This window comes from Megalops cyprinoides, chromosome 6, assembly GCF_013368585.1.
Source record: "Megalops cyprinoides isolate fMegCyp1 chromosome 6, fMegCyp1.pri, whole genome shotgun sequence".
NCBI classification, from domain to species: Eukaryota; Metazoa; Chordata; class Actinopteri; order Elopiformes; family Megalopidae; genus Megalops; species Megalops cyprinoides.
In genome coordinates, this window is record NC_050588.1 from 30,601,276 (window position 1) to 30,627,374 (window position 26,099).

General features: G+C 40.2%; 1 protein-coding gene across 2 annotated transcripts in view; it reads right to left on the reverse strand.

Annotated features, from left to right (window-relative positions):
- The window catches only part of asic1b (acid-sensing (proton-gated) ion channel 1b), a 124,103-nt gene extending 116,475 nt beyond the window's left edge, over positions 1 to 7,628 (reverse strand). For both annotated transcript variants that reach the window (XM_036531526.1, XM_036531527.1), the window contains exons 1-2: positions 6,963 to 7,628; positions 5,940 to 6,327 (exon numbers count right to left, since the gene is read on the reverse strand). In XM_036531526.1, the coding sequence (XP_036387419.1) occupies positions 5,940 to 6,301 (362 nt within the window). In that variant the 5' untranslated portion in view covers positions 6,302 to 6,327; positions 6,963 to 7,628. The remainder of the gene's footprint in view (positions 1 to 5,939; positions 6,328 to 6,962) is intronic.
- Between the last annotated feature and the right edge of the window lie 18,471 nt (positions 7,629 to 26,099).

A 26,099-nucleotide genomic window follows, 5' to 3' on the forward strand; every position in this document is an offset into this window, starting at 1 on the left:
TTCTACATTTTTAAAAGTTTATTCATTTTTTATTTATTTATATTATGGTAACATTTACTTTTTAAAGTCAAACAGATTTATTCTAGATAAAAGTTTTTTTTTTTTCCAAAGAGGTGATTCTACATTTTGAAAAGTTTATTCAATATTCATTTCAGAATAAAGTTGTGTAAGGCACTGTCTCCTTTGAATAAATTTTTGGGTTTCCTTCCAAATACAGACCAGGGTAATACTGTAGCAAAGAGCCAATGTAACTTTGTGCTAGATATAGTACTTTGAAGCATGAAAATCAAGTATAGTTTCCTACATTTTTCTCACAAGAACAAAAGGACTAAGCATACTGTTTTTTTTTCCAAGTAAACACAGTTATAGTGTACATGATGTATAGGGTGGACAGTGATTCCGGCAATCAGAAAAAATATGAGAGCTTTTCTTTTTTTAGTTGCCTTAAAACAAGGCAGTGCCATTTTAGTTTCTACATTCGTTTCTACATTTCTACATCATACTGGGATTCTGGAATGCATTAAATTCTGCATTAAATTAAACCGAAAAAGTAACATTAATGATACAGTAGGGAACCCAGTGCTGGTGCATTATCACTCTATTTATGGGCATGTGGTCTTTCTGTCATAGGCAAATTATCATATCATACAAGCAAGCTTTGCAACACATACACACTTAATGACACACAAGGCTCTGCAAAGCAAATGGCCACCCCCTGTTGCTCCAGAGTGGCAGATTGCTTCCCCTAGAGGGTGAAGTAAATCTGCTGGTGTCTAATAGCGCCTTAATGGGACACATGTTTGTTTTGGACTTTGTTTGCCTTTTACATCTTTGAGAGTTAATTTACCAGCTTACGAACAGTAATACACCAACTACGAAACCAAAATCCAACCAAACCAACACTGAGATGAATGCAGGCCCATATGGGACCGAGGCCCTGAAAGAACAAACGGGGGGGGGAGGGGGGGGGTGCGCTGTTTATCAGCACGACAACACTGAGGTTTCACGACAGCACTAATTACACAGGGATAAAAGTGTGTTTATCACACAGCTTACGACACCAGTTAATTGCCTCTGCTTGTTATCCCTGCTTCCCTCTGAAGTCCGCTCAGCCAGCAGTGGGGTACACGCATCTCAGTACTCCCCCTATCTCTGATATGCCTCTCCTTTCATATCTTGCATGGCAACACCTGATCCTGGCTGCCGAAACTGCCTCCGCTGGGCACTCCGCGGAGCAGACATAGGAAGTCCCTTCCTTCAGAGCTCCAGATGCCTCATGCCTCGTCCTCCTTCACAGCTTGTTTCAGAGGCCAAACATACTTTTTTTTCCAGTGAGTCCAAGTCAAATCCCACAGATTTCTCTAAGCCTTAAAGCAGCAGAGTTGCTTCAGATGTGCTGACATACAGGCAGGCACAGGACACGAACAAACAGCACGCAAAGGCAGCAGACTGCTCCTCAGCCGCTGTTACAGCAGCACAAGAGACACAGCGCTATTAAAGGTTGGAGGCCGAGGACAGAAATCTTCACTTCGCTAATGGTGAATTTATTAGTGACATTCTAACATGCATTGCAGAGGCAGGTTCTCAGGGGGTCCTTAGCAAAAGGGCTCCGTGGATCAATATGCTAAAAATAACCATAAGAGCACGGGGCACTGGATAGCTTTCTGCACTTCACACTGCACTGCATACAGCATCGCACATCATTGTTGTGTGCCCAGCTGTTCATGTCAGTGGAGACCTTGAAAAGCCCATTTGATTTGAGGTTTTGATCCAACAAAGGTTCTACATGCCACAAGAATCCTTGTCTACCTCAAACAGATGAATAATAAAAGTACCCAATTTGAACAAAACTTATCATTTCCTTAAGTTCTGTACATGTGTTTCTTAAAAATGTGTCCAATAATCTTCCAAAATGACAGCTATTGCAGACATCTACATGCAGGAATGCTAAGTATAACCATGTGGCTCACTTGCATTTTAACATTAAGGTCGTTTCTGTTCGTAGCATAAAAAAGACATCACATCAGTGCTTTCTATCACTCTTCTTCATTCTGCAGTGACTGAACTCTAACCGCATGCCTCCTGGCAAAGAGTTCATGTTCTGTGTTCACATTCTCTAATCTAATCAAGTCAGAATGAAATGAAAAGAGCAATATCTTCTCTGGAACCATTTTTACACAATATTGTGTTTCCAGAAAAAAAGTCCTGCACAACACAACTTATGAATTTATAAAAATGAAAACAATTTCCGTAATAGTTTCACACCTGAGGCCTACTTTGTCAAAAACAACAATAACAACAACAAATTCACTAATCACTGTTACTGTTTCCATTAATGTAAAGGCGTGATAACCCTAGGCCAGTTTGATGCAATGATTACAGCTCCATATTTCGATCCACAGAAACATATAGAACTCTTTGGAACGGTGGCGTCATCTCAATTGGGCTTCATAGCTTCATTATGGAGTCACTGTATGATTGTCCACATTTTGATTTGGATTGAGTAAATACTACTTCTACTTTCCATAATTACTTACCAGTTTCTTGGTGTGTTAACACTGTCAAACTGTAGGCCTTATTGTTGTCTTGATGCGTGTGCATGAGTGAGTGTGTGTGCAATTTACGCAGGATGTTGATTCCATTTTCGAACCCAAACAAACAGTAGCTGCAACATTTTGTGGCTAAAGCTGAAATGGTGTCTGTGTACTCTGGCCGTTGTGATGGCATATGGGGTTTTACTTGTGGAATGAAGGCAAAAATCCATCTGATGTGTTCTTTTATTTAGTGTTGTCCTACAACACTAAGCTCCAGCAAGAGGGAGACCGTTAGTGGTGAGTAGTTGTTAATAAGAACAGTGTTTTCAAAACAGTGGAAAAGCGTGTGTGTGTGTGTGTGTGCGTGTGTGCGTGCATGTAGGTGCATGCATGCATGTGTGTATATGGGCTGACACTGGAAGATTTTTATGTACTTACAATGGCACACACAAATTGAGAATGGCCATTAGCTTGTCATGTGGAAGACAATTAATATACATCTATGGATGCTACATCCACTTTGATAATTCAACAAATATAAGATGAGGTACCATTTGTGTGCTGTGTGCTTTCTGTTTTAGAGAATTGGTTCTGAAAAATATATATTCTGGATGTGGACTATGTATATTGCAATCTGGCTTTTTAGAACTAAAATAAATCAAGGCCCATTACAAATACGTTTTAGCATCAAATTACTGTATATATTAGCATACAAAATAGAAAACAAAATCTTGGACATAACCAATAGAAAAGGACAAGGACAAAACCAAAAGACAACTTATGTTTATGTTGGCCACCACACGGCACACATGGGGTAATCAGGGTGTGCTGTCAGTGAGAAGCTGCTGTTGGACAGACAGCTATGTATCTTCTGTGGCTACCTGTCAGTTATTGCAGCCTCAGCTTTAGCCCCTCGTCTGGGCACTCCAAAATCTCCTCTTTCGATGTACTGTAGTTAATGGAGACCTCACGTCTCTCAATTAGTTGTGAACTGCTTGGCCATATTACCTTCATGACTCTGATGTTTCTAATAAATTACACAGGTAAACCAATAGGGCCCTTCAACACAACATATTCATTACAGAGACATATCTGCATGCATTTTTGTGTACATAAAACAATGATTGTGCTGTACATTTGTATTTCAACTCATTTCAGTTTCCTACAGTCCTTTGTCTAGGCCTATGCAGTCTCATGCTATTCTAAAATACAAATCAAACTTGGCAGACTCTCTTGATTCGGCTATATTTCAACAGCAAGGTGCTCCTGTTGTCAATTGTCTTTTGTTTGAAAATTCTACACCCTCAGGTGAGAGATCTATCAATGCAAGAGCTAATTTCACGTATTCCTTTTCTTTTTCTTTTTTCAGGTTTCCCTGTGAGGTTACATCAACCTGCTATTGTTCATTTGTGGAGAGTCAAAGTCTTTCACTAACTGTGGTTATTAACATGTATTAACATTTCAGAATCACCACTTGCAGGTGCAAAATGAAACTCTTGGGATTAATGAGCATTATTCTTGCTCTTCTGGTATCCCACTTTGGAAATATTTAAAGATGGAGAATGGAGAATTTCAAATAATAGAACAATCATAACCTTTGTTACAGGTTAGCATAGTGAATGTGTCTAACTTAATATCACAGAGAGGTAGACACCTTCCTAGCTTGTAACATAACTTAAAAATGTCCTATGATTATATAGTCCCTAACTGAACTGAAGATACAGTTGAAGATAATTGAAGATTGCAATATCTTCAAGATATTGAAAATAGGGAGAAGACAGAGTGCATGTAACATTACATTAAAATATACACTTCTACCACAAAAATATCGACTGAGACTGTTCTCAGCTCCTTATTGCATGCTAGCTGCTAAACTGCTAGCTGCTATTTAGATCTACATTACTAAGGACAGTTATATAAATATCCATAGAAGTTCGTCAGACAATTAACTACAACGCAACTTTATCTTTTTGCTTTTTGCATATTGTTTTCTTGGCTGGAAGTCACACTGTAGACCTAGAAAATGACAGCTGCAGGAAAGGGTAACCTATCCTTTACAAATTCTTTTCCCAGGTGCTATCACATGGTTACCACTGATTCACTGATTCATACTTATACATTATAATCAGGCTTCCAATTGAAACAAACTGCAAGTCCACCAACACAAAACCATTACTCTGGAGATGATGTCTTTTCAAAGACAACCATAAGGTAACTGGCCGCATCTTGTCTACTGCCACATTTGTTTTTACATTTAACTTTTCTCTGTTATTAATACATATACAATATAAATTCCCTCTATGGTGTGTGCCCTTGTGTTTCTGATGTTGGGAATATCTTATCACTCCATAACAATCTATAAAAAAAAAACTTCTGATATCCATTCCACAACAATCTTATGCCATTTTTTAAAATTATGATAATAAACCCTGCCACCTTCTCGCAGATGATAGTTCACTGATTTAGATCTACATTCTGTAAACAACATCAACACGATTACAGACACTTTGCATCCCAAAATTGTCCTGGCTCTGTCTGAGTCTGAGTGTTTTCCCATCTCAGGCAAAATGTCATCTTGCTACAAAATATTCTGTTTGTACAATGTTAATGCTTTGAGCACCAATTCACAACACACAGTGGTCAATAATACTCTTTTTATGCCATTTCACTGACTTGCTATAGTACTATTTCTTATAGTCTTATCTGCCTAAGGCTTGTAAGTCTACGTGGAACAAAATACACAATGTGTGGAAAGAGGACTACAATGTGCTTGAACAATCATTTACAATTGGGGGTTAAATGCAATATTTCAGCAGTAGAGTATACAACAGCTGAAGACATCACATATACTATAGAACATGAATAGACAATGTTACCTCCACATTATTAATTATGTTCATCAATGTGTTTTGGTGCAGTGAAATTGTGAAATTCCTCTTATGCAAATACATGGCACGCTGAAACCTACAGAGAGCGATATATTGTAACAAAGAGCCATTAGCTCAATGACTGGATATTCAAAATACAAGTGCCACTTACAGCTCTGTACATAAATTAGTAGAATGAATTTATCCCAAAGATGGGCTAAAACACACAGCTAACCTTCATCATCGTCATCATCATCATCATCATGCTTGCAATTATGCGTCTTTGAGTGACAGTATGGGTGAGTAAAATGGCATTCGAGAACTCTTAATATCACAACTTTAATAGGTGAAAAATGCGATCGTGAAACACCACAGGGATTTATGAATGAACTTTAGAGATTTTGATTACATTAGTACAGTTCATTAACTTAATACTTCTCTTAAAACCCCTTGCAGTAATTTTTTTTTTTTTTAGTCTCCTTTGAGAATGTGCCAGTGAGGGCTGCATGCAATTCACACAAAATTTAAATGTACACACCTTCGGTTAAGCAGGGCCAGCAGCTCTCCAGCGTGGTACAAGTCATTGCGCGTCACCCGGCTGAAGCGGAAGGAGTTCAGGTTGCAGAAGGTAACAACTGGGAAGAGTATTGCTGGCGCTGACACCTCGTCCAGTTTGGTGACATGCGGGTACGCAAAGTAAAACTGTATGCGGTCTACACACGTGCACACCAGGAAAGTAACCGAGCCCAGAAAGAACAAAATCCACAGACAGCGCCTAATGCAGATCCGCTCATAAGTGAACATATGCGAGATGCCGTGCAGGGTGGATCTGCTCGCGAAAACTTCAATGGGCACCGGTCGGTTGCAGTCCATCTCCTCTGATTCTACTTTGAGGTCCATGATGACCAGTGCCTTCCCACAAACAGCTGAAGAAAAAGAACAGAGGCGAGTGGGTTATTTTGAAATGCGCGTTACCGATCGCAGGTTCACGCCCCTTTACACACTTATCGGTTTGTTTCTCGCAAAGGCTTTTCGAAATGACGCTACACAAACTATTCTATGGATTTCCAGTGATCCACAGGTAGCTATCTATTTTGAGGCATTACGGAGACTCCTTGGAACTTGCTCTCCCCCTTACCGACAGTTCAGAAACCCACTATAAAACAAGATACATGTCGGACCCATATTCCGTCACTGCCTTTTTGTGTTTAAGCACGCCATGTCCCAACTAATATTGAGCAACCTGGGGGCAATACGAGATTCTGCAGCTGTGTTGGAAGTTCGCTTCAGAGCACTACACCCTCGAATTAAACAGCACGATTTTTAATCTGCTCCGAGATGTAATTCAAACAGAAATCTTGTCTGATTTTGAAGACTGAGAGACGATAACAAACTAAATATGTATATAATAACACACAGTTAGCCTAAATACAGTGTTTGAAACAGTTTTGATTATAACAGCTATAAAATACGCACGTCGATAATAACAACAACAAATTAGTTACACATCAAACACTCTAAAGGCGCCAGGTATTGCGAACCTGCTTGGCAATTCTCCCACCTGTGCAAAAAGAGATGAACGGAAAGAAGCCGTTAAAATAAGTTGAAGTCGTTGTCCTCCTTTGCCGGTAATTGATCAAACTTGAATCGCATGGCAAAGTGCAGCGCTTCAACTGGGGGAGTCACCGGAGCGAAAGCAGTTATGATGTTAGGTCTGCATTCTGACTCTCGAATTCCACCTCTTGATGATTTAAGACCGTAACAACAAAGCAGCGACACGTAGCTCTGTGTTGTGGACGGCAGGCAATTCGAATTGTCCACTACGACGCTTGAAAGATATTGATATTGTACATAGTCACAGGAAAGCTATAATCCAAGCACAATACGGCAAAACAATACACTGGGAGCATCCACGGGTACCGAGAAAAACGGACGCTACTAAGTTCCCCCTAATTCGGCGGAATTTCCGCCTACTTCAATTCCAGCGACAGAGGAAATAGAGTATGTGCTTTTAAAAGGGGGTGGATGGGTTTGGAGTCATGCTCCAAAAAACCGCGATTATCTGGTCAACTTGGAGCTGTTCTGATAGCAGGTCCTAATCTTGTATGCGTCTGTAATCGCAATGTCGGTGGCTGTAAGAATCGCGGCCGAGGTCGAGATGAAACCAACCCAGAGACTTAAAAGGTATCTACTGGGGAGAGGAAAGCTGCTCTTTTGCCTCGCCTGCTTACTGTGATGCTGGTCAGAGAGAGGGGGGTGGGCAGAAGCGAGAGGGAGAGACGCTGCATCGTGGGGAGATGCTGATTCTTAGTGCTGACGTGAGCTTTAAACGAGAGGTGTCTGCGGATTGCATACACTGTGGTCGGTGCGTAAACCACTGACAAACACCCATGGCGATCACAAAAACGCTTAATATGTAACGGCATAAGACATAATGCACTCATATATATGTTAATAGCTACATCTTGTATATGTTATATGAACTGTAAAATTGGTACACAGGTTATTGTGTGTGTGTGTGTGTGTGTTTATGGGTAAGAAAGAGACAAGGGATCTGCTGTGTGATGTTCACTGTGCTTTGGGAAACCTATAGCCCACGGGTTAGGGTAACCCACCCATGAAATTGCCCATGATGCGTCTTTAATCCTCATTTGTCACAGTATTGACGGTGACATCCTGTTGTTGTCATCAATGGAGCTGACAGCCATTAATGATTGATTGTAAATGGCTTTATGTGATTTTAATCTTTGGCTTCCCCTGAAAGGGTGGGGGGGGGGGGGGGGGGGGATATGGAGTAGCAGCAACCAACGCAAATCTGTGAGCCCCCATGTAATCAAAAGGTGTGGATCTCTTAATAAGGCAGTAGTCCATCGGCACAAAGCTGAATCTCCCTAATAAGATCCATTTTACCAGCAAGATCACTGCTGTGTCACAGAAATGAAATAATACGAAACAAACCAGAAAATAAACTAATAAATTAATACATGAAACAACAGAAATAAAACAGAAAATAGAAACAAAACATAAAGGAGCACATCTAACCCCTATGTTGGTATTCGTTGGCCACAGTCTGACGTCTGAATGCATAATTTTTGTTTAAGCGGGAAATAAGTGCATCTGCTGGAGAATTACTTCCTTCGCATCAACCTGTGAAGCACGTCATGGACCTTTCCATTTTGGGCTAAGGAGTTCTCAACTACACAGTATAAAGTGGAGAACATACAAAACACAGCCTATAATGGAGTAGTGTTGCACAGATATGTATGCAGTACCTTTTTTTTCTGTTGTAATTTACTTCTGACGCAGAGCACTGAGTTAAGCCTACTTCCCATGCATTGTTCCTGATGTTCTACAGTGTCCTACAATGTTAGACGCAAGTATTTCTACTTCACATTTTCATTTGACTGTGGGATCTTCTTAGATTTCACCTGTTAATGTGGTGCTGTCTGGCCTGGATACCTGCATGGCTGACTCCTACCGCGGGTGACCTGCAAAATGAGTGGGCTGTGGGCAGATTTTAAGTTTGCATCAGATGCAGTTTCAAATAATTACACACTCAATAGGCCATATTTGCAATGAAAATTTTGCTGCATTGCACCAAAATTAACAAGAAACCTCTGGGTTTCTTTCCACTGGGAATTCCCCCCCTCCCCCTCCATTGGCCATTGGTCCTGTACGTATGACTCCAATACCACTGTTAGAGAAACAGCATGCATTTGGTTCTCAGATAGCTCAGCCCTAAAATGAATGTAGTTGTTGAGCAATAATATTGGCTAGTAGCCAGCTGAGAAATCATAAATCATTAGCTAGTGAGTCAAAGTAATGTCCAATATAAATACCTGACACATATAACTTGACAATAGTCAGGTTGGCAAAGTAGTTATCTAACCTGCTACCCCCTTATAGTTACCATCCATTCCACTGACAAATTTTTTTTATAAAGCCAAGATGTTCATCTGGCTAGGTAGTGGCTAGGGGTATTACAAAAAGCAAACCTTTGTGAAAAGAGTGATTAGGTTGTGTCTGGTAGCCTAATTAGCCATCATCACTATCAAACATTTACATATTACATTTACATTATCAAACATCAACATAAAGGAAATAGAAAAAAATGTATTCAACTAATCTCAAATTTGTGCTTAATTTAAATGTAACCCATTGCAGCATTTCTGATATAGGCATTTGTACTAGAGTAGTGCATACTTTTGAAAAAAAGGAAGTGCCTTGGTTTGGGAATGCAGGGAACAGTTCTGTTTCTTGTAGTTCAGTTTGTAATTTGGAAGTGAAAAGCTTTAGCTTTGGGTTGTGGTTGAAATTTTCTTGTGGTGGGTACAGTGCAGATGCAGAGGCAGATGCTTGAAAATCAGAACTATGCAAGATGCAGTACAAATGCATTTCTACATTACATATTTGCCTAGCAGATGCCTTTGTCTAGATCATACTTAGAGTAGCTTATCTTTTACGTGATTTGTGGCTGCTTACTGAAACAGTTCAGATTTGATGCCTTCCTTATGTGTGCGGCTTGAGTGCTCCATGTAGAAGTCAAACCTGGAACTTTCCTCTCACAGGGTGAGGTGTCCAGAGGTCCATACTGTTGCCCCACATTACTCTACAGTAACTAATTAAGCATGTAAGACAGGCATTAGAATAATGCAAGTAGAGAGAGAAAGGGGAAGGATGAATTTGTCTACACTAAGGCAATGTCCGGGGACTATTTACAGGGTGTCTGCCACGGAGCACAAATTACATTGTACATCGATTGGTCTCAGAAATGCAACAATACTAACAGGAGAGCAATGGACAGAAAACTACACTGGATGGCTGCCTTGGGATGCCATCTATGTGGCGGATGTAAACAGCTAAAGCGCCGCCCGCTCAGTCAGAATGTGATGGAGATTAAGCCACACCAAGGTTCAGGAATAAGCTATATGCACCAAATGTGCTACACCTTAAGAGGTATGTGACAGAGGTATAGCGCTTAATTGGGTGTACCAAGTACACCTGGTGCAGAGTCAATTTTATCTCATTGTCCTCTGTCTATAACTTTGAGAAAAGTATTCATGAAATTGTTCCTTTTTTAATTTACGCAACATCAGGTGTTTGGTGACCTCTGCAATTAGCAAACACATGTTGAAGATCAAAAAAAAAAGCATTGTCCTAAATCTCTCACTGAAATTTTGCAACAAAATACACGGTAGCCACTTTTTTGCCCCACAGTCAGTGACACTTTCTAGATGGATTAATAAATTCTTGATCCAGCCAACAAGATCCTTTTCCTGGTTTTTATTTTCTCATAGAGCCACCCTAGGTGCCTTTAAGTGCATTTGCACATTAATCAAGCTTATGTGGCAGCTTGCAATGTAAGCCATTACATTAAATGAGGAGAAAAACATGAGGAGACCAAAGAGGTGGCAATAAACTGACACTCGCTGTATTGTGGACAGAGTGCCAAAGTTCAAATTGTTTAAACATTCCTGCTGTTGCTATTTAATATGGACAAACAGCAATGAAAGGGAAAGTAAGAGGTTCCATATTTCACAAAGATGCCATCAGAAATCTGAATAACAAATAGAATATTATATCAGAAATGGCAGCTCTTAATTTGAGTGCAGCATGTAGCATTTTGGCTTGATTATTTACTGATCCTTTCCCTCAAACAGTGCACAAATAACAGTGTCAATATACATGTCTTCAGTTTATTGCCAGTACTATCCCTCCACTTGCTCTTGTTTGTATTCAAGAACACAAAAAAAAAAAGAAATGAATCTACAGCAAAACTATTGTGTTCCATTGGGTTATCATCCAATGCAGTCATTTAAATGCAGGTCCTTCTCTGTTTCCACAGTAGTACTACCCAAAGAGAAGCTCTGTTTGTGTAATAAACCGTTTCTGGCTGGTAACGGGTGTCAGCTTGACGTCTCGGGGTGGTGGACGTTGAGGGCAGAATGCCGGAGGAGCGTTTGGTTGGAGATTAGGAGGCTGCTCACAGATTCGGGGGCTGCCATCATGCATGCAGATTTGCGTTTTCTGTCAGCCTGAATACAAGCAGATGCAGTCCTGCATTGGCTTGCCAGCTCCCAGGGAATTGGCAGGAAGATGAAAAGGCTCATTGCTTGACCCTGTGTAGGAGGACCGAGGGAGGTGAGGCGGCAAGGGGCTCTTGACACCGTGGGGCCGAACCCTTTACCTCAGGAAACAACAATGGACACTGACCTCCTCCACAACAGCCTTTTTCTTGGCAACGTACTTCAAAATGATGTCAGGGGACTCAAAGGAACTTGGCTTGGTTTATGGGTTTAGACAGATGGACCATTAGCTATAATGGGGTCCTACTAGGTTCCCTGGAGCAAGGAAGCCAAGGGGGGAGAAAGAGCGAATTCCAAGGACACACTGTATCTAAGAGGAAAAGATTCGATCGGGAAGCTTGTTGGATAGGTGTTACACCTTGGGAGACAGCAGCTCTGCAGAAAGAGCATTCCGAGGGAATTTGGAATGACTAAAATCATTGGAACTGTGTGCGAATGTTTCTTCTTCATATCAGAACTGACTAGGCTTTGCCATTGATATGCTCTGTTTTGCATGAACGCTTGAGAAATTGGCCATGATACCATAAGGTTCTGCAGCAGGTTTATACATCCTCATATTTCGTTTTTTTTTTTTTTTTTTTTGTATGAAGAAATTGAAGGTCTAGATCCCCCAGGGATTCGTAATAAATTGCTACATTATAACCATCAGTGTGACAGAAAACGTGCACTGCACACACATCTACACACGTACCCACATACACACGCACACACTCAATTCAAGTGTTTTGCTCATACGGTGGGATTCACATCTCACTGACAAGTGGGGCAGTCTTTTGTGGGCAGCCTCTAATCACACATTGATCTGGACAGATGATGAAGGTGAAAAAGGATTCATGATAAAAGGGATACTTGAAAGAAGGTAACAGCCCCCGTGTGCTATTCTTGGCATTCTTGCTCACGTTACTGTTGTGGCTGCGTGACAAGGCCTCCAGAATCCCCCAGTGTCAATGCCCTAGTGCACAGCAAAGGATTTGTCCTAGCTCTGGCACGTGGGATGAGTGCACAGTAGGTATCACTACAGAAAGAGTACATTTTAAAATGTCCATTTGCTGAAATTAATACTCTGGTTTCTGATTTCTCTGTCCAAGATTTAGACCGCAAAACTGAGAGATCATGCTTTTTCAGCTGGTCATGATATGCCTTTTCCAGTGCCTAAGTACATTCAGATGACAAAGATTTTGTGCTAATTCTAGCATGTGAAAAATGGTTCCTTTCCTCATGTGAATATAGGTTTAAATGGGCAGCTTTCTCATTATCACATCTCAGTGGCCATACAGCATTGAGCATGCTGAGGATTAGCTGGACAGGAATCCACGAGCAGCGGTCTAATGGTTTGCCTTCGGTCTGTGTGCTAGGCCACATTAACTGCTGGAGTAACACTGCATGCACCTGCACACCACTCTACCTGTGCACTGCTGTGCTGCACACACCATGCCACTTTCCACCGATAACCAATTTTCACAGTCCATGAAGTGGACATTTTTCATATCCTCTCCTGTGACACCAAGAGACAGGCTGAAATGACACTGAAATTTTTATATTCTTGTCTATTTGCTATCCACCCTGCAGCCTCCCCACAGACATTTCATTCTCCCCTCACAGACTTCAAAGACACAATTTCTGTAAGTTTCACAGCACTGTACTTGTACAGTATTTACATATTTTTGTTAAGGTTTGGGGTGAATTTCATCTTCTGTGTTTGATCCTTGTTGCTGTTTTACAGCAGAGTGAGTTGAAATGTTGTGTGATTATGCTCTTTAAAAGGATCCTTTTTTGTAAAGTGTTGAGATTGCTTGTGTTGCACACAGGGCTCATTGGTGTAATGGGCCAATTACACTCATTGATGTCAACCTGGAGTCGGTTGGTAAGAGCCTCTTTGGAAGAGGTAAGGCGCCTTTTGGATTAGCAATTGAAAGTCTAAATGTCAGTGAACGAAAGTACACTTTGTGGTTGCAAAGGTCATGGGTTGCACCAACCTTACCTCAACAAATTTAAACATACACATGTTTAAAGATGTTGTGGCACAGTATTAAATGACCAGATAAAAACATCCATTTTTAAATTGGTTGCCATTGCCATACTTTCATTTCTCTCACATTTGCGTTCACTAACTCACTCACTTATACACCAAAATGAATGTGCTACAAACCCAAATAAATGTATCAATCCATTTATTTGTACTACCCTGCTATTGCTTCATATGTTGTAATGAATTGATAAATTAACAAAGACAACAAAGACATCTGCTGAATTCACTCTGCCTGCCTGCACTGCTTGTATTTATGGCCTGGGAGAAAGGGCGGAGTTTGGACATGATTTGGAATATGGGTTGTTTTAAATGGAGAAGCCTACACCTCACCTCCTATAAAGAGAATGGATTAGCTTTGAACACTAATTCTGTCTTCTTTCTAGGGTACCAGCATTCTGCCGGCCTGATAATAACTGTTCCTCATGCCAGTAATGAGATGGATGCAGATAATTAAAAACATTACTGTTCCATGTGATTTGCTCTATGACTATTATTTGCATTACAAGTCACTCTGTGTACCACAATGTTGTGAGGATCAGTTAACATCTGAGCAACTCACAGACACCTGCTGAATCAGAAGGTGCCTGAGAGTAGGAAGACAAGGAAGCCTGAGCTTGAGCCCCTATCCCCAAAGAAATTAAGCCAATTTGTTCCACTGCAGTGGACTTCCATTCATTGTCAGTTGATGACACTGGGATCAAACCCGAGCCATTAGTCTAGGCCTGTAGCCAAGACAAGCACCTGGTTGTCAGAGCCACTTGGGAACCCCTCAAATTTTTAAAGGTACTTCGGTGTGAAAAACTTCTCATAGCATTATCTAATGCACATGATACTCAAGATCTTTTTCTTTTTGCTTGATGGCAAGAGTGTCACCACAGGGCATTGGAAGAAAATAAATGGTTTAGATGTGTATGGATTTCGTCTACAGAATAGTATAGGCATTTTGATCAATTTGAACTTAAGGGGAATATTGATATTCCCCTGAGGAAAACAACAATAAGTTGAGGGACATACATCAAATGAAGACCAAAGAACATTATTTTCGAAACAGCATATTAGTTATCTGTGGCGCATTTGCTGCACTGTCACATAGTAAGATTAGTTTGGCAAATCTGAGGTTTGAAAACATGACAGAATTGGGGACATAGCAGCTCAATGATCAAAAATATGATATATACGCCCTGATAAGAGGTCTAAAATAGTATGTTGTTTTCATTGTCATGACAATGTTCAGTTCCAGTCCGGCGTGGCTTGGAGGAAAGGTTAAAATCCCTCAAATCAAAAGGCTCAGGCTGATTGCCGTTTCATCAGGCGATGTTGACTGGAACGGCAGGAGTCTAATAGCTTCTGAGAGACGGGCATCACGACGTAGCGCTGCTGCAGAGAGAGAGAAAGTGTGTGTGTGTGTGGAGTGTGTGCGTGTGTGTGTGTGTGTGTGTGTGTGTGAGTGTGCGTGTAATGTGAGACAGCAGTCTGCTGCTTAATTTGTGTTAATGAGAAAAGGTGCAAGGGAAGTAGGGACCTTCATGAAGAGACTGGGTGTGAATTTGTGATCGCAGAGATGAAAAGAAACCCTCGGGGGTACAAAAGGACATGAAATGGAAAAGCCGGCTATTTTATTGGTATTTACCTGGGAGATCTGTATGCTCTCAGGGTTTATTTAGAAGAAAATTTAAGTGGATTTTAAGAGCAATTAACTCGTGTAATTAGATAAACCCTGAGTGCACCGGCCCATGTCCTGGATTTTTCATCAAATTCAGCAGGTTTTCACTGCCCGCTATTAAAATCAGCAGGTTTTGACTCGGAAATCCATAGAGGCTTTTGATCAATTAATTCAGCACTTTGCAATCCTCCAGCATCATAATGTGAAGATTTTTTTTTGTTTGAAATGAATTATTTCAAACTTAATTAATGTGTAAAAGATGGCATGCTCAGATTAAGCAGAAGACTCTCTGAGTGTTGTTGTATATACATGCTGCCAAGGTGTAATCTATAAAATCTGTTGGGGAGGGGGGCTGCAGGGGCCCGGCACCATGTTACAGAGTCCCTGCCTGTCTGTCTTATTATTGAATATGCATTAATTATATTAAAATACAAAATCCTGTGTGAAGAAGTTACATCCGTTTATAGGGTAGTTTTAGATAGAGTGTGGGAAATGTGGAAAAAAAGAATGCTGGTGGAGATAAGGGTTGTGGCTGCTAATTAATGAGTAATTAGTCAGAATAAAGAAATGTAATCAGTAGATTGTGGTTTTGAGATGTGTTTTGGTGAGCGCCCCATAGCCTGGGACTTTGGGCAGAAACGTTTCTTCTCTCCTGATTAACCACAGGTCTGACCTTGACATTGTAGCCACACATTTTTCAAGGCTTAATTTCCAACCTTCCTTGTAATTTTTTATTTTCATGTTTTTGTGTGTGCTTTTCACAATTTGATATACTGCATATGTCCTTTCAACAAAAATCCCTGAGAATTCAGAACATTTCAAGTGATTTTTATTCTCATGTTTTTTTTGTTTTTTTTTACCAACAGATTCGCTTCATATGTCCTTTCCACAAAAAACACAGTCCAATAGGTCCCTGAGAATTCAAAGCACCTAAAGTTACGTAATATTGAGGGCAATTTCTTTATTTTTCTTTTGTGTTATTAGACCTCTAGATGAGTCACATGAACTGTGAATTCTAGATTCTAAACTCTGTGACAGAGATTACTGCAGAAGTGAATGAAAACACCCCCCCAAAAAAGGCAATTTCATTTAAAGTGTCACCATTGTGCTGGTACAATCCCCCTTATTCCCCAACCACACCCTCAGAATTGCTCAACCTTAACCTTTACCAGTTGTTTGTTAGCTGTCTATGCAATAGTTTCCTACCACCAGCACCATCAGTGAGAAGTGGTCATTAATAAAGTAGTTAGATATGCTGCTAGCGTTTGTGAATGTTGACATAGCATAGCATCTCATAGCCTGACTGGACACCTACGTATAAATGACCCAATGGGTCAACTAGTTATAATTAAACTAGCATGCTAGAGTACCATTCTGTCTTGTCTTGTGCCACCGCATGATGGAAAACATAACAGCTTCTTGGGCTGACCTTCAGTTCTGTCTTACTTTAGTTGGATAACTGGTGCAGTGGTCACCTCCTCATTTCCTTTTTCAAGTCTTAATGTATTTCTGTGTTGCAAAGGTTGAGTACAAATAAGAAAGATGCTAGCATTCCCATGCTAACAAACCAATATAGCACTTTTAATCCATATGCTTGTCAAACAGAGGAAGCAAAGAGGGAGGAGAGCAAACCAGCGTGATATTAGATTTACTGTGAGCATGGTCTAGAGTGTGACTGTGAAATGCATTTTCTCCATACCAATTTGACTCCACCTGCATGGCCTCTGATTATTATGCAGACTGGCTTTCCGTGTTAAAATATCACATCCCCCTCACTTAGTTGCGTTGATACTACCCTAATGTGGCTAAATTAATTTGACTGGCAGCGAGGATCGTTGCTTCAGCACTGAGCTGCCTGCTGCGCCCTGGGTGTGTTTTTGACAGTTTAAATCACCCCAATCGACGATATGAGATGACACGGACTGTCACCCGGGTAACCTACACCATAACTTGATAGATACATTTTGCGATTGCGAATGAAAGAGCAAGCATCAGGAATGTAAAAATACCAGAGTGTTTTTTCTTGTATAATCAGCACATGTGAGTCAACTACACATTTTGGTGGGTGGGGGAGGGGGGGATTTAACAACTGAGGGCGCCCAGGAGCCATAAATTATATCATACGCAGTTTATAATACGTGGCAGAGACAAGATAAAACCCCTCTTTTTGGCCTCTTTTCCAATTCCTGCTAGGTTCCATTGCACCTACCACACCTGCTTTGTTACATTACAATGGAACTGATATATCAGGGGATGTAGAGCTGCAACCCTTGATTGAAGGTGAGATTGCACTATCTATCAGATAACCCATTGTCGCTGTTCTTTCTGAATTGTGATATAATCCCAGCCCAAATCCAGCTGTAAAGCTATCTGACAAAATATTACCTAAGGAGTGTTCTGGTACCCAAGCATATATAGGGTTGCAGGGTTCCAACAGAATTGCTACAGATATGTCTAAATTTGATGAAAAACTGCAGTAGGCAAACTGCCTTCTTGCAATTCTCTCTGGAAAAGAGCATCTGAGGTGTTTATGTATATATTCCACTACAGCAGCAGGGAAAAGCAAAGAAAAAGACACACTGCATCTAAGCTGTTGTTTTAGCATTCATTGAACACAAGGTTCTCCCTTGGAAACTTTACAAGTTCTAATGTGTTCACTTAGAAACAGTTATGCGCAGTTTGAAAATTTGCTATTGGGCAGGACCCTAGCAGGGATTGCACTGTGTCTCCGTTAAGTGCCTTTAAAGAAGTACACGGGAGGCATATTGATCAAAATACACAAGCCCAAAGACTTCATATTGCACAGTGCACTCAAATGTCAATTTAGAAATCGGATTGATGGAATACACAAAGGATTCAAAGAACAAAGGTTTGTTGAATGTCAGAATTATGGCTCAGAATACACAAACTGTGTTTTCTGCCCATTCACTTTCACCAAGTAAAGCCAAATATTGGATTCATACAATCCATTCAATTGAAGAGCTGTCCTTAAAGTTCAATTCTAAAAGTCTGAAGTTAAAGTTAAGGTATAAATTGAAATATGCTAGCAGTATTCCTCTCTGGAGAGGAATAATAGTGTAGGGTATATTTGACTATCCCTGGGACAATTTCATTTTTGTAGGTGTATTATTTATTTTTACCTTCAATTGATAACGCCTTGAAAGAATACAAAAGTCATTTCACTTTCTGTTCCTTTGCCCATGGTTCTGCATGGTAATTTTCCAACAGCCATTGACCTCCATGAGTCTTCTCATCAAAATTTACTGGTGCCATTCTTATTTAAAATAGCAATTCACTACACTGCACTGTATTGCCAATACTTCAAATGTCTGTCTTCGTCTGTAAGATTTCAGCCACTACTGTAATATATACAGCGTATGGCTGGTCCTGTTAATATGAATATTGATCATGCTGATTGGACAGGAATCAGTATACAGTTCATGTAGAATCTACAGTGTGATTTTCTTATCTATTTTCCACTGACTTTAGATGTGCCTAATATGTGCAAATTGTGGAAATTTGTGGGAATGCACTTAAATTCAGATGACAAAACTGACAACAGTCTGTAAGGCAAGTGTGATCTTTTTTGCCATACATTGCCTTTGTCCACAAATTAGTCAATTCCAACACTAAGCAGGCCTTGATGAAAATGACCTGACGGACAGCATTCCCTTCACATAGACTATAATTGCATATTTGTATATGTCTATAGCTGAAAGGGCATTTCATTGTACATAGGATGGTCATTCACTATAGTTAATGGACCAAATGAACCAAAAACAAATGATAAAGTGATGTCATGTATTTCTATGGTTCTTAGTTTTGCTTTTCCTTTTATAATCGACACCTCTTTGGGGGGTGGGGAAATAGCCAATCAAGCCCCCCTGACCACCACAGTGTGACACTGGTGAATCAGGCTGTAGCATGGCTCTTAATTACCTCACCTCCATGGTGCAACAGGAAAGCGCAGGGCAAGGGAGTACAGCACTGCGCTCCAATCCGGGTGGCGCAGCACGTCGCGGGACAGACAGAGATCGATGGGCACAGCATTCCTCGGGATCAATCAGGGCTCTCTCAGCTCTGCGGGATCGCCCTTCTCTTCCCAATTGCTGTTTCTCCTGCAGCCTTGCCCCTCCCTCTCTCACCCTGTCTCCTGCTCTCTGGTAGACGCGGGAGGGTGAGAGCGAGTGTGAGAAGGGGTATCGATTGTTTCCGTTGCGGTCTAATTGCAATTAGAGGTTGCAAACAACCCCCAGGATCGGATTCACTGTTGTCACCCTCCGGCATTCACGCTGACCAACATATCCAGACTGCCAACACGAAATCCACTAATAACTATATCTCAGCACAAAGCCCACATTACATTGTCATACCATCTGATCACAATTCACATCTGCGTATTTGATCAGCCAGAGCCTGCTGCTAGTTAGAAGCCACTGTTCAGTACAGATATCACAATTATCACACAGTAAAAATTCAGAATTGTCATAATAATCCCAGACCAGGACCAAAAAGGTACAGGCATAATATAAAAGAAATAACACTGGTAATTTATAAGATGATAAAATAATAAAAAAAATAACTTCAACTTAATTCAGAGTGCATTCTGGATTAAATTAGGCTGTTTGATTTAAGCCTACAGCAGAGCACATAAGGCAGTGTTCATCTGATCCCTCTGGAGAGACATAAATGCATGACAAACAAGGGAAGCAATATAATTGGTCAGAAATAGTCACGCTTACTAGAAACAATAGGTGACTCTTTATAAAACTGAGGCACTATATATTATACACTCTGAAACCTTTCAGTAAGTTGGCAGGAAAAACGGCTACTGACCAGCAGGTGAACCATGTGTTGTTACAAGTGCACACATAGCACACGTGATTTTCAGAAATTGTACAGCCTGTCCTAGGCTTCGATTACCAGCCACCAGAACTAAATTTGTCAACAGTGTGTGCTGAGGGTATTCATCTCCACCAGAGGCTGAAGTGGATCACTCTCCTCACTGAAGTAATTGCCACAGTGGCAGGATATTTAATTCATCTGACTTTACCATCTTTGATTAATGTGTGCATTTCCTGTACGTGGCTCCTCCCCACTTTGTGCCCCGCGTATACACACCAGCCCTGCGTTTGGTCAAGCGGGACACGAATCATTACTGAAGATCTTTCTGTGCCGGTGAAATACATAATTGAAGAAACACGTAGGCTTTTGTGCACACGTTGAACGAAGATGAAAACAATAATCGCAGATGGAGGGCTTTGACCTATTTCCCAGATTTTCCCTGATATTCTCGGTGCCAGCATCTCTCCCTCTCAGCCCTGGAAACGCAGCGGTGAGCAGCAAGCTCCTGTCATGCACATTAACACTCACTCTATGCTTTATGCTCTGTGTACTCCATCTCCATGCATGATTGCCAGTGTTTACCTAAGGTAATGTTAAACACGTTCTCGCTGTGTGCCATGTTAAAAAATAGACCATGTGTGTCAGCGCGTGGACATACCCGTGTAAGTGTGTTTTGTGCATTTGTGTCTGCGATTTATGCCTGCGTGTCTACGACAAGCCGCTTTTAGCTTTCAGCTCCCCACAGAGGGTTTTTTTTAAGAATCTTGTTGTAGTCAGCTTCGCCGAAAGGTTTTGAAAGATGCCTCTCTCCTTATTTGATCCCAGAAGTCCAACAACCTGAGGTGGGTTCCTGCTGACAGAGGCCAGCCTACTGTCAGACATGGATCACTGGGAAGATTAATAAAGCCGCTTAAAATTTTGTCAAGTGCTTTCGTCCTAAAAGAAAACTTTGACCTCTGTCAAAGTATAATTGCAGAAGGCTCTTTTGTGTCAATGTGCTATATATGTGTGTGCACATGCACATCCTTGTATCCAAGCATCTGTGTGTTTGTGTGTGTGTGTGTGTGTGTGTGTGTGTGTGTGTGTGCAGACACCCAGGGGACTCTCTGAGTGTGTGATTTTAAGAAGCCTCTGCAGTGTTACAGACAGCAAGGAGCTATCAACTGTGAAAAAAAGCTTTTCCTCCTGGGATTGGGTTTCCAGCTATCTGACTGCTGCCTGTTTAATCTGTCAGGACATAAAGCCTGTTCCTGCTGCTCTGATGACAACAGAGCTTTCCCTTCTATAGGGGGAGATTGTCTTTCTTTCTGTCTGTCTCTCTCTCACCTCCCTCACCCTTCCTCCTCTCCATTCTGTCTGAAGCAAGCAACACCGGTAGACACTAACAGCAGGTAACCGGCCGTTGCTTCTAGTAGTTTTTCCTTTCAGTGTTGTTTTGTGATTTAAACAGTAGGTAAATAAACCTCACCTGTGATTGTCTGTTGACCACAGAAATGCACAAGCCATCCATGCAATGGCATCACCAGCTCTTGGAAAAATACATTTCTCCTTTATTAGGATTTTTCAGCACTTACTCTGATTTACAACATCTTTCTTTTAAAAAGAAACCCTTCTTTTACAGTGTTCTGTAATGTCAGGTAAGGTATTTCTTACTTCCCTCCTAAGGAAAATATCGGTCATAGCCTGTCAGTAATAATCAGATTTAGCTTTTCATCTGTCATGTTTGAAAATAAAAGGCTAGAGAACATGCAGCCCTGAGGTAATAAAGTGGGTTCAGCTGTATGGAATTACTAGATTTGTTCAATGTCTGCCTTTGCCTAAAAGAATTCATTTCAGTGTATGATCCTGATTGAGTCTACACATATAGTACTGCTTCTGATGCTCCGAGAGTACAACAAACGCAATGTAGTTAAAGGTTGTGAACAGATTCTGATTCAGTTTAATTCAGCCCAGATCTTCTGGACATTTCACTTCTCCTTTTAAAGTGGAGAACCATTCTTGGAATGCATAATGAGTTGCACCCAATCCATAGCACGCTTGCAACATCAGAGTAACCTGCATGATATACCTTTGCTGTTTACACGAACAAATATCCACAATTAAAAGTTATTACAGAAGATGAAATTCTGTAGAGCTAGGGTATGTTCTCTAGATCTGTAAGGGTTACATATATGACGTCTGCCCTATAGTATACTATGGCATTTATAGTATACTATAGTATTTACAATATTCTCAACTTTGCTTAATACTAATATGTCCTCTATCTTTTGTTGATTAATCTTTCACTGTAATATAGTTAAAATCCTAGACATGGCCCCGAGTACACCCAAGAATTCCTGTCCCAAAGTGTGACCCATTCATTTAAACCCTCAATTTCCTTTCCCTGTGTTTAACAGTTGTGGGAACCAAATCCAATCTGCATTAATGTGAGCACTGTATCAGGAACAAACATCTTTAATTAAAACATCCCGTCAATGTTCCCTCTTTGATCTTCACTTTTGATTTATTCCCCTGGAAAGAAGAAGGGAAAAAGAATAAGGAGAAGCCACTGATTGTGGGAGCGAGCTGGAACACAGCTATAACTTTTCTCCAGTCAAAAAGCCAGCTCAATTACGACTCAGGATGTGAATCTTTTTCGTTGGGAGATAAGGGTATAATCCAGAAAAAAATTGCAGACACTTTTAATGACTTTCACTTTAATTAACAATATGTAAAGTGGAATGCATTATGAAATTTCCCTCCTGTCCACAAGTCCATTGTTCTTGCTATCAGGAGTTTGGTTTTGGCAAATACTTGTTAATGGATTGTGGCAAGGATCTTATTGTCCTTTGCATTACAACTGTAGACTAAGATTAAGAGAAAATTAAGACAGTTCGATATTAGAGTCAATGTCAATGTATGCCCCAATGTACCTCCTACTTCTGGGATGTTAGAGAGATCTGCTTGGACATTAATTGGTTCTCACGGTTTAAATGTGCCAGGCAAAGTATTGTGTCAGTTATAGTATTTTAGGCTACCTTCTTTAAGATCGAATTAACATTCTCATTTAACCTCATACAGTGCAGTACATATCTTTTTCGTAAAATTGTTATAATATATGCCGTTGTCCTTGATCATGGGTCATTACTGTGTAGATATAAAGAACATACAGCCTTGGGGTATTGAGCGCAGTCTGCAAAACTATTAATAATGGTGTAATAACATGAGTCTTCCACAAGATGTCTCTGTTTAGTGCTAAACAGGTGGTGGTCCTAAGAGTCAAGTGAAAGCAGATATAGTATTTTAGAGTGGGTATCACATTTCATTATCTATCTGCTTATCGACTGACACCATTATCCTAGGATACTTACAACTATGATGCACTCAATTTAACATCTCAAGTGAACTGTAAGCTGTGGGTTTGAGGGAGAGACTGTAAATTTATGCAAAAACACTGACGACACAGCAAATAATCTTTACTGTCCCATCCAATTATTAGAATTGAAACGATGCCATGTCAATTTATGTCCACTGCTGTTATTAACAATTTACTTTCAAATGGCTCTGCCATTTGTCTACATAGTAGATAAATTGGATAATACAAACACCACAACAAAGCTACAGAAAACACTACAGTGATATGTAAAGAGCATGCGTACATTTTATATCGCTCTTGATTTTCCATCTAAGTGGCAGCATGGAAATAGCATCATGCAGGGGTAATTTCACCCGCATCAATTCAATTCACCACTCAGATTACAGAAACAGAAATAGAGATTGAATTTTCATGACAGGGCTGAAGGAATTAAAGAAACATTTTCTCGCTGATGAGTTGTATGTTAAAACTAAGCAGGCAGTTTTATCAGTTGAGTTAAGGAAGGAAGGGAATGTCAATTTCCTAAAATGCTGAAATTGCCCATTGAATATGAACACATCTTACTTTCAACTGCAGGTATGTGGCTGAGGGTTTCCCACCAGCATGCTACTTTGGTTGCACCTTATTTCTTCTATATCATCCTTTTTCATGTCCTGCCAATCAGTTTCCATGTGCACTAATGTGTGACCTTATTCATGAGGTGAGTTATCTGCACTGCTCCAAGTGACATGTCAGTAGGCAAGAATTAGACCCGATAATCATATGGCACAGCAGGTGTTCACAACCATTACGACCTCGAGGATTCTGTTTCTACCTGTTGTTTTGTTATCTTCAGCAGCAACTTTTTCCATACCGCCATTCTGAAAGTGCACCTGGCCTCTGTGCTTCTTAGAACTGATCCTGACAACAGTTCCAGCAGACCTGAGAAGACCTTTTTATCACTACACTAATGTGAAATGTAATGCTGATTCCTCAATTACATTAACATTTTTGACAGCCTTTCTGTTTGTTTGTTTTTATTATTATTATTCTTCTGATTATACCAAACTGCAGCATAGCATCCTTATCATAAACTTTATTTGTAAAAACACACAAATCGTTTAAACAGCAGGTTTTAAACCTACAATGTGCCTGCAATGTTATGAAATAGATTTATAACTAGAAAATACTATAAATAGATTTATTATTTTTTCCTGCTGTCAACATTAACAAACAACATAACAAAACTATTAAAAGCATTTTGTAATCTCTAAAGACAATACCTTGGTTATCTGTGCATGACATTACCTATAATTGACTATATGGGAGAAAAAAAACATTATGTGAGCTTATTTTCAGATACAGCAATTCACACTACTTAAATTAAAGGCATATAGAGACAGAATTCTCATCAGGAGTAGGAGAATTTTAATAAACATTTTCTTGATGATGAACTGCCTGTTAAAACCAAGTGAAATATAAAGGAGAGCACAGTACAATAGTTGCAGTTGCAGCACAGGCAGCATATTATTATTTGGGATTGCCTCTCGGACATAAAAAACGGGCACAAAAAGTACAGAGATGTTTTTATGGGTTTTGGTGACAGCATATCAAGTGAGACCCCCCCTGTGGTTTCTGATGCATTCTTTGTCTGTCATAACTCCTCTGTGTGCGTGGTACAGATGCTGCACTCGCACACAGCTTTGAAGGGCATTCCTCCAGATACACTGACATTCTTCTGACTGGATTCATTTAGCCCCAGGCCATGTTTGAGAGGATCATACTGGCGCGGAACAGTAGAGCGAAGCTTCAGGAATAAACTCGCGTTTCCTCAAGTATCATTGGTCCATGTTTTACAGTACTGGTGAATTGAGTGGCATGCGCATAACAACCAGAGAAGACCATAGAGAAGAGCACTAACCATCAGAGTGAATCATTTCTACCACTGCATCCCACCCCCCGGGGTCATTTTGTCACTTGGCTTTGTGTTGAGAGCGATAAAAAGGTAAAAAGAGAAATAACAGACAGTTAAAAAAAAACAAAATATTGCAAAATGTGTCATGGGAAGTAAGCTCAGATGTGCTGAAATACATTTTAAGCAGATATTTTTCAACTTCACACAAAAGTTAGGCTGGAGTTGAAGTAGTTTTACTGATTATTACTCATGGAAGAACCTCGCTGAAATATGAATGGATACTATTATGCAGACTTAACCTTGGGACTATGATGATTTAAGGTTTGAAATCCGACATTACCATAGCTTTTGCAGTTTTTAAAAAGTGGAACACTGCAGAACATCTGGGTCACTGACACCTGTGTGGAAAAAATAGATATAAAGGTACAAAATCATGTCAGATTTAATGTAACTAAAACTAAGCCTGGCCCATGTTACAAAAAAGAATTATCTAGAAAAAGATAATACATGCTGAGAGTGTGTAGCTGCCTCGTTACTTTTGTATGCACAGCGTACAATCCTCACTCCACAGTCTACACCTAGTTTGCAATTTTGACCATAGTCTGAGCTATTTGTTGTTTGTTTGTTTATTGTGCCTTAGCACCACCTAGTGTGAAATAATAAAAATGATTAATTAGTTTGCTCCATAAATGTAACTAAGTCCGTGTGTCCTAAATAACTTTAAGGATAATGTTAACAACAGACATTCATCATTCTGGAAGCTTCTCTGCAGCAGGTCAAAAATTATTAATAAAACATCGGTAATAATTCAATAATACGTAAACAG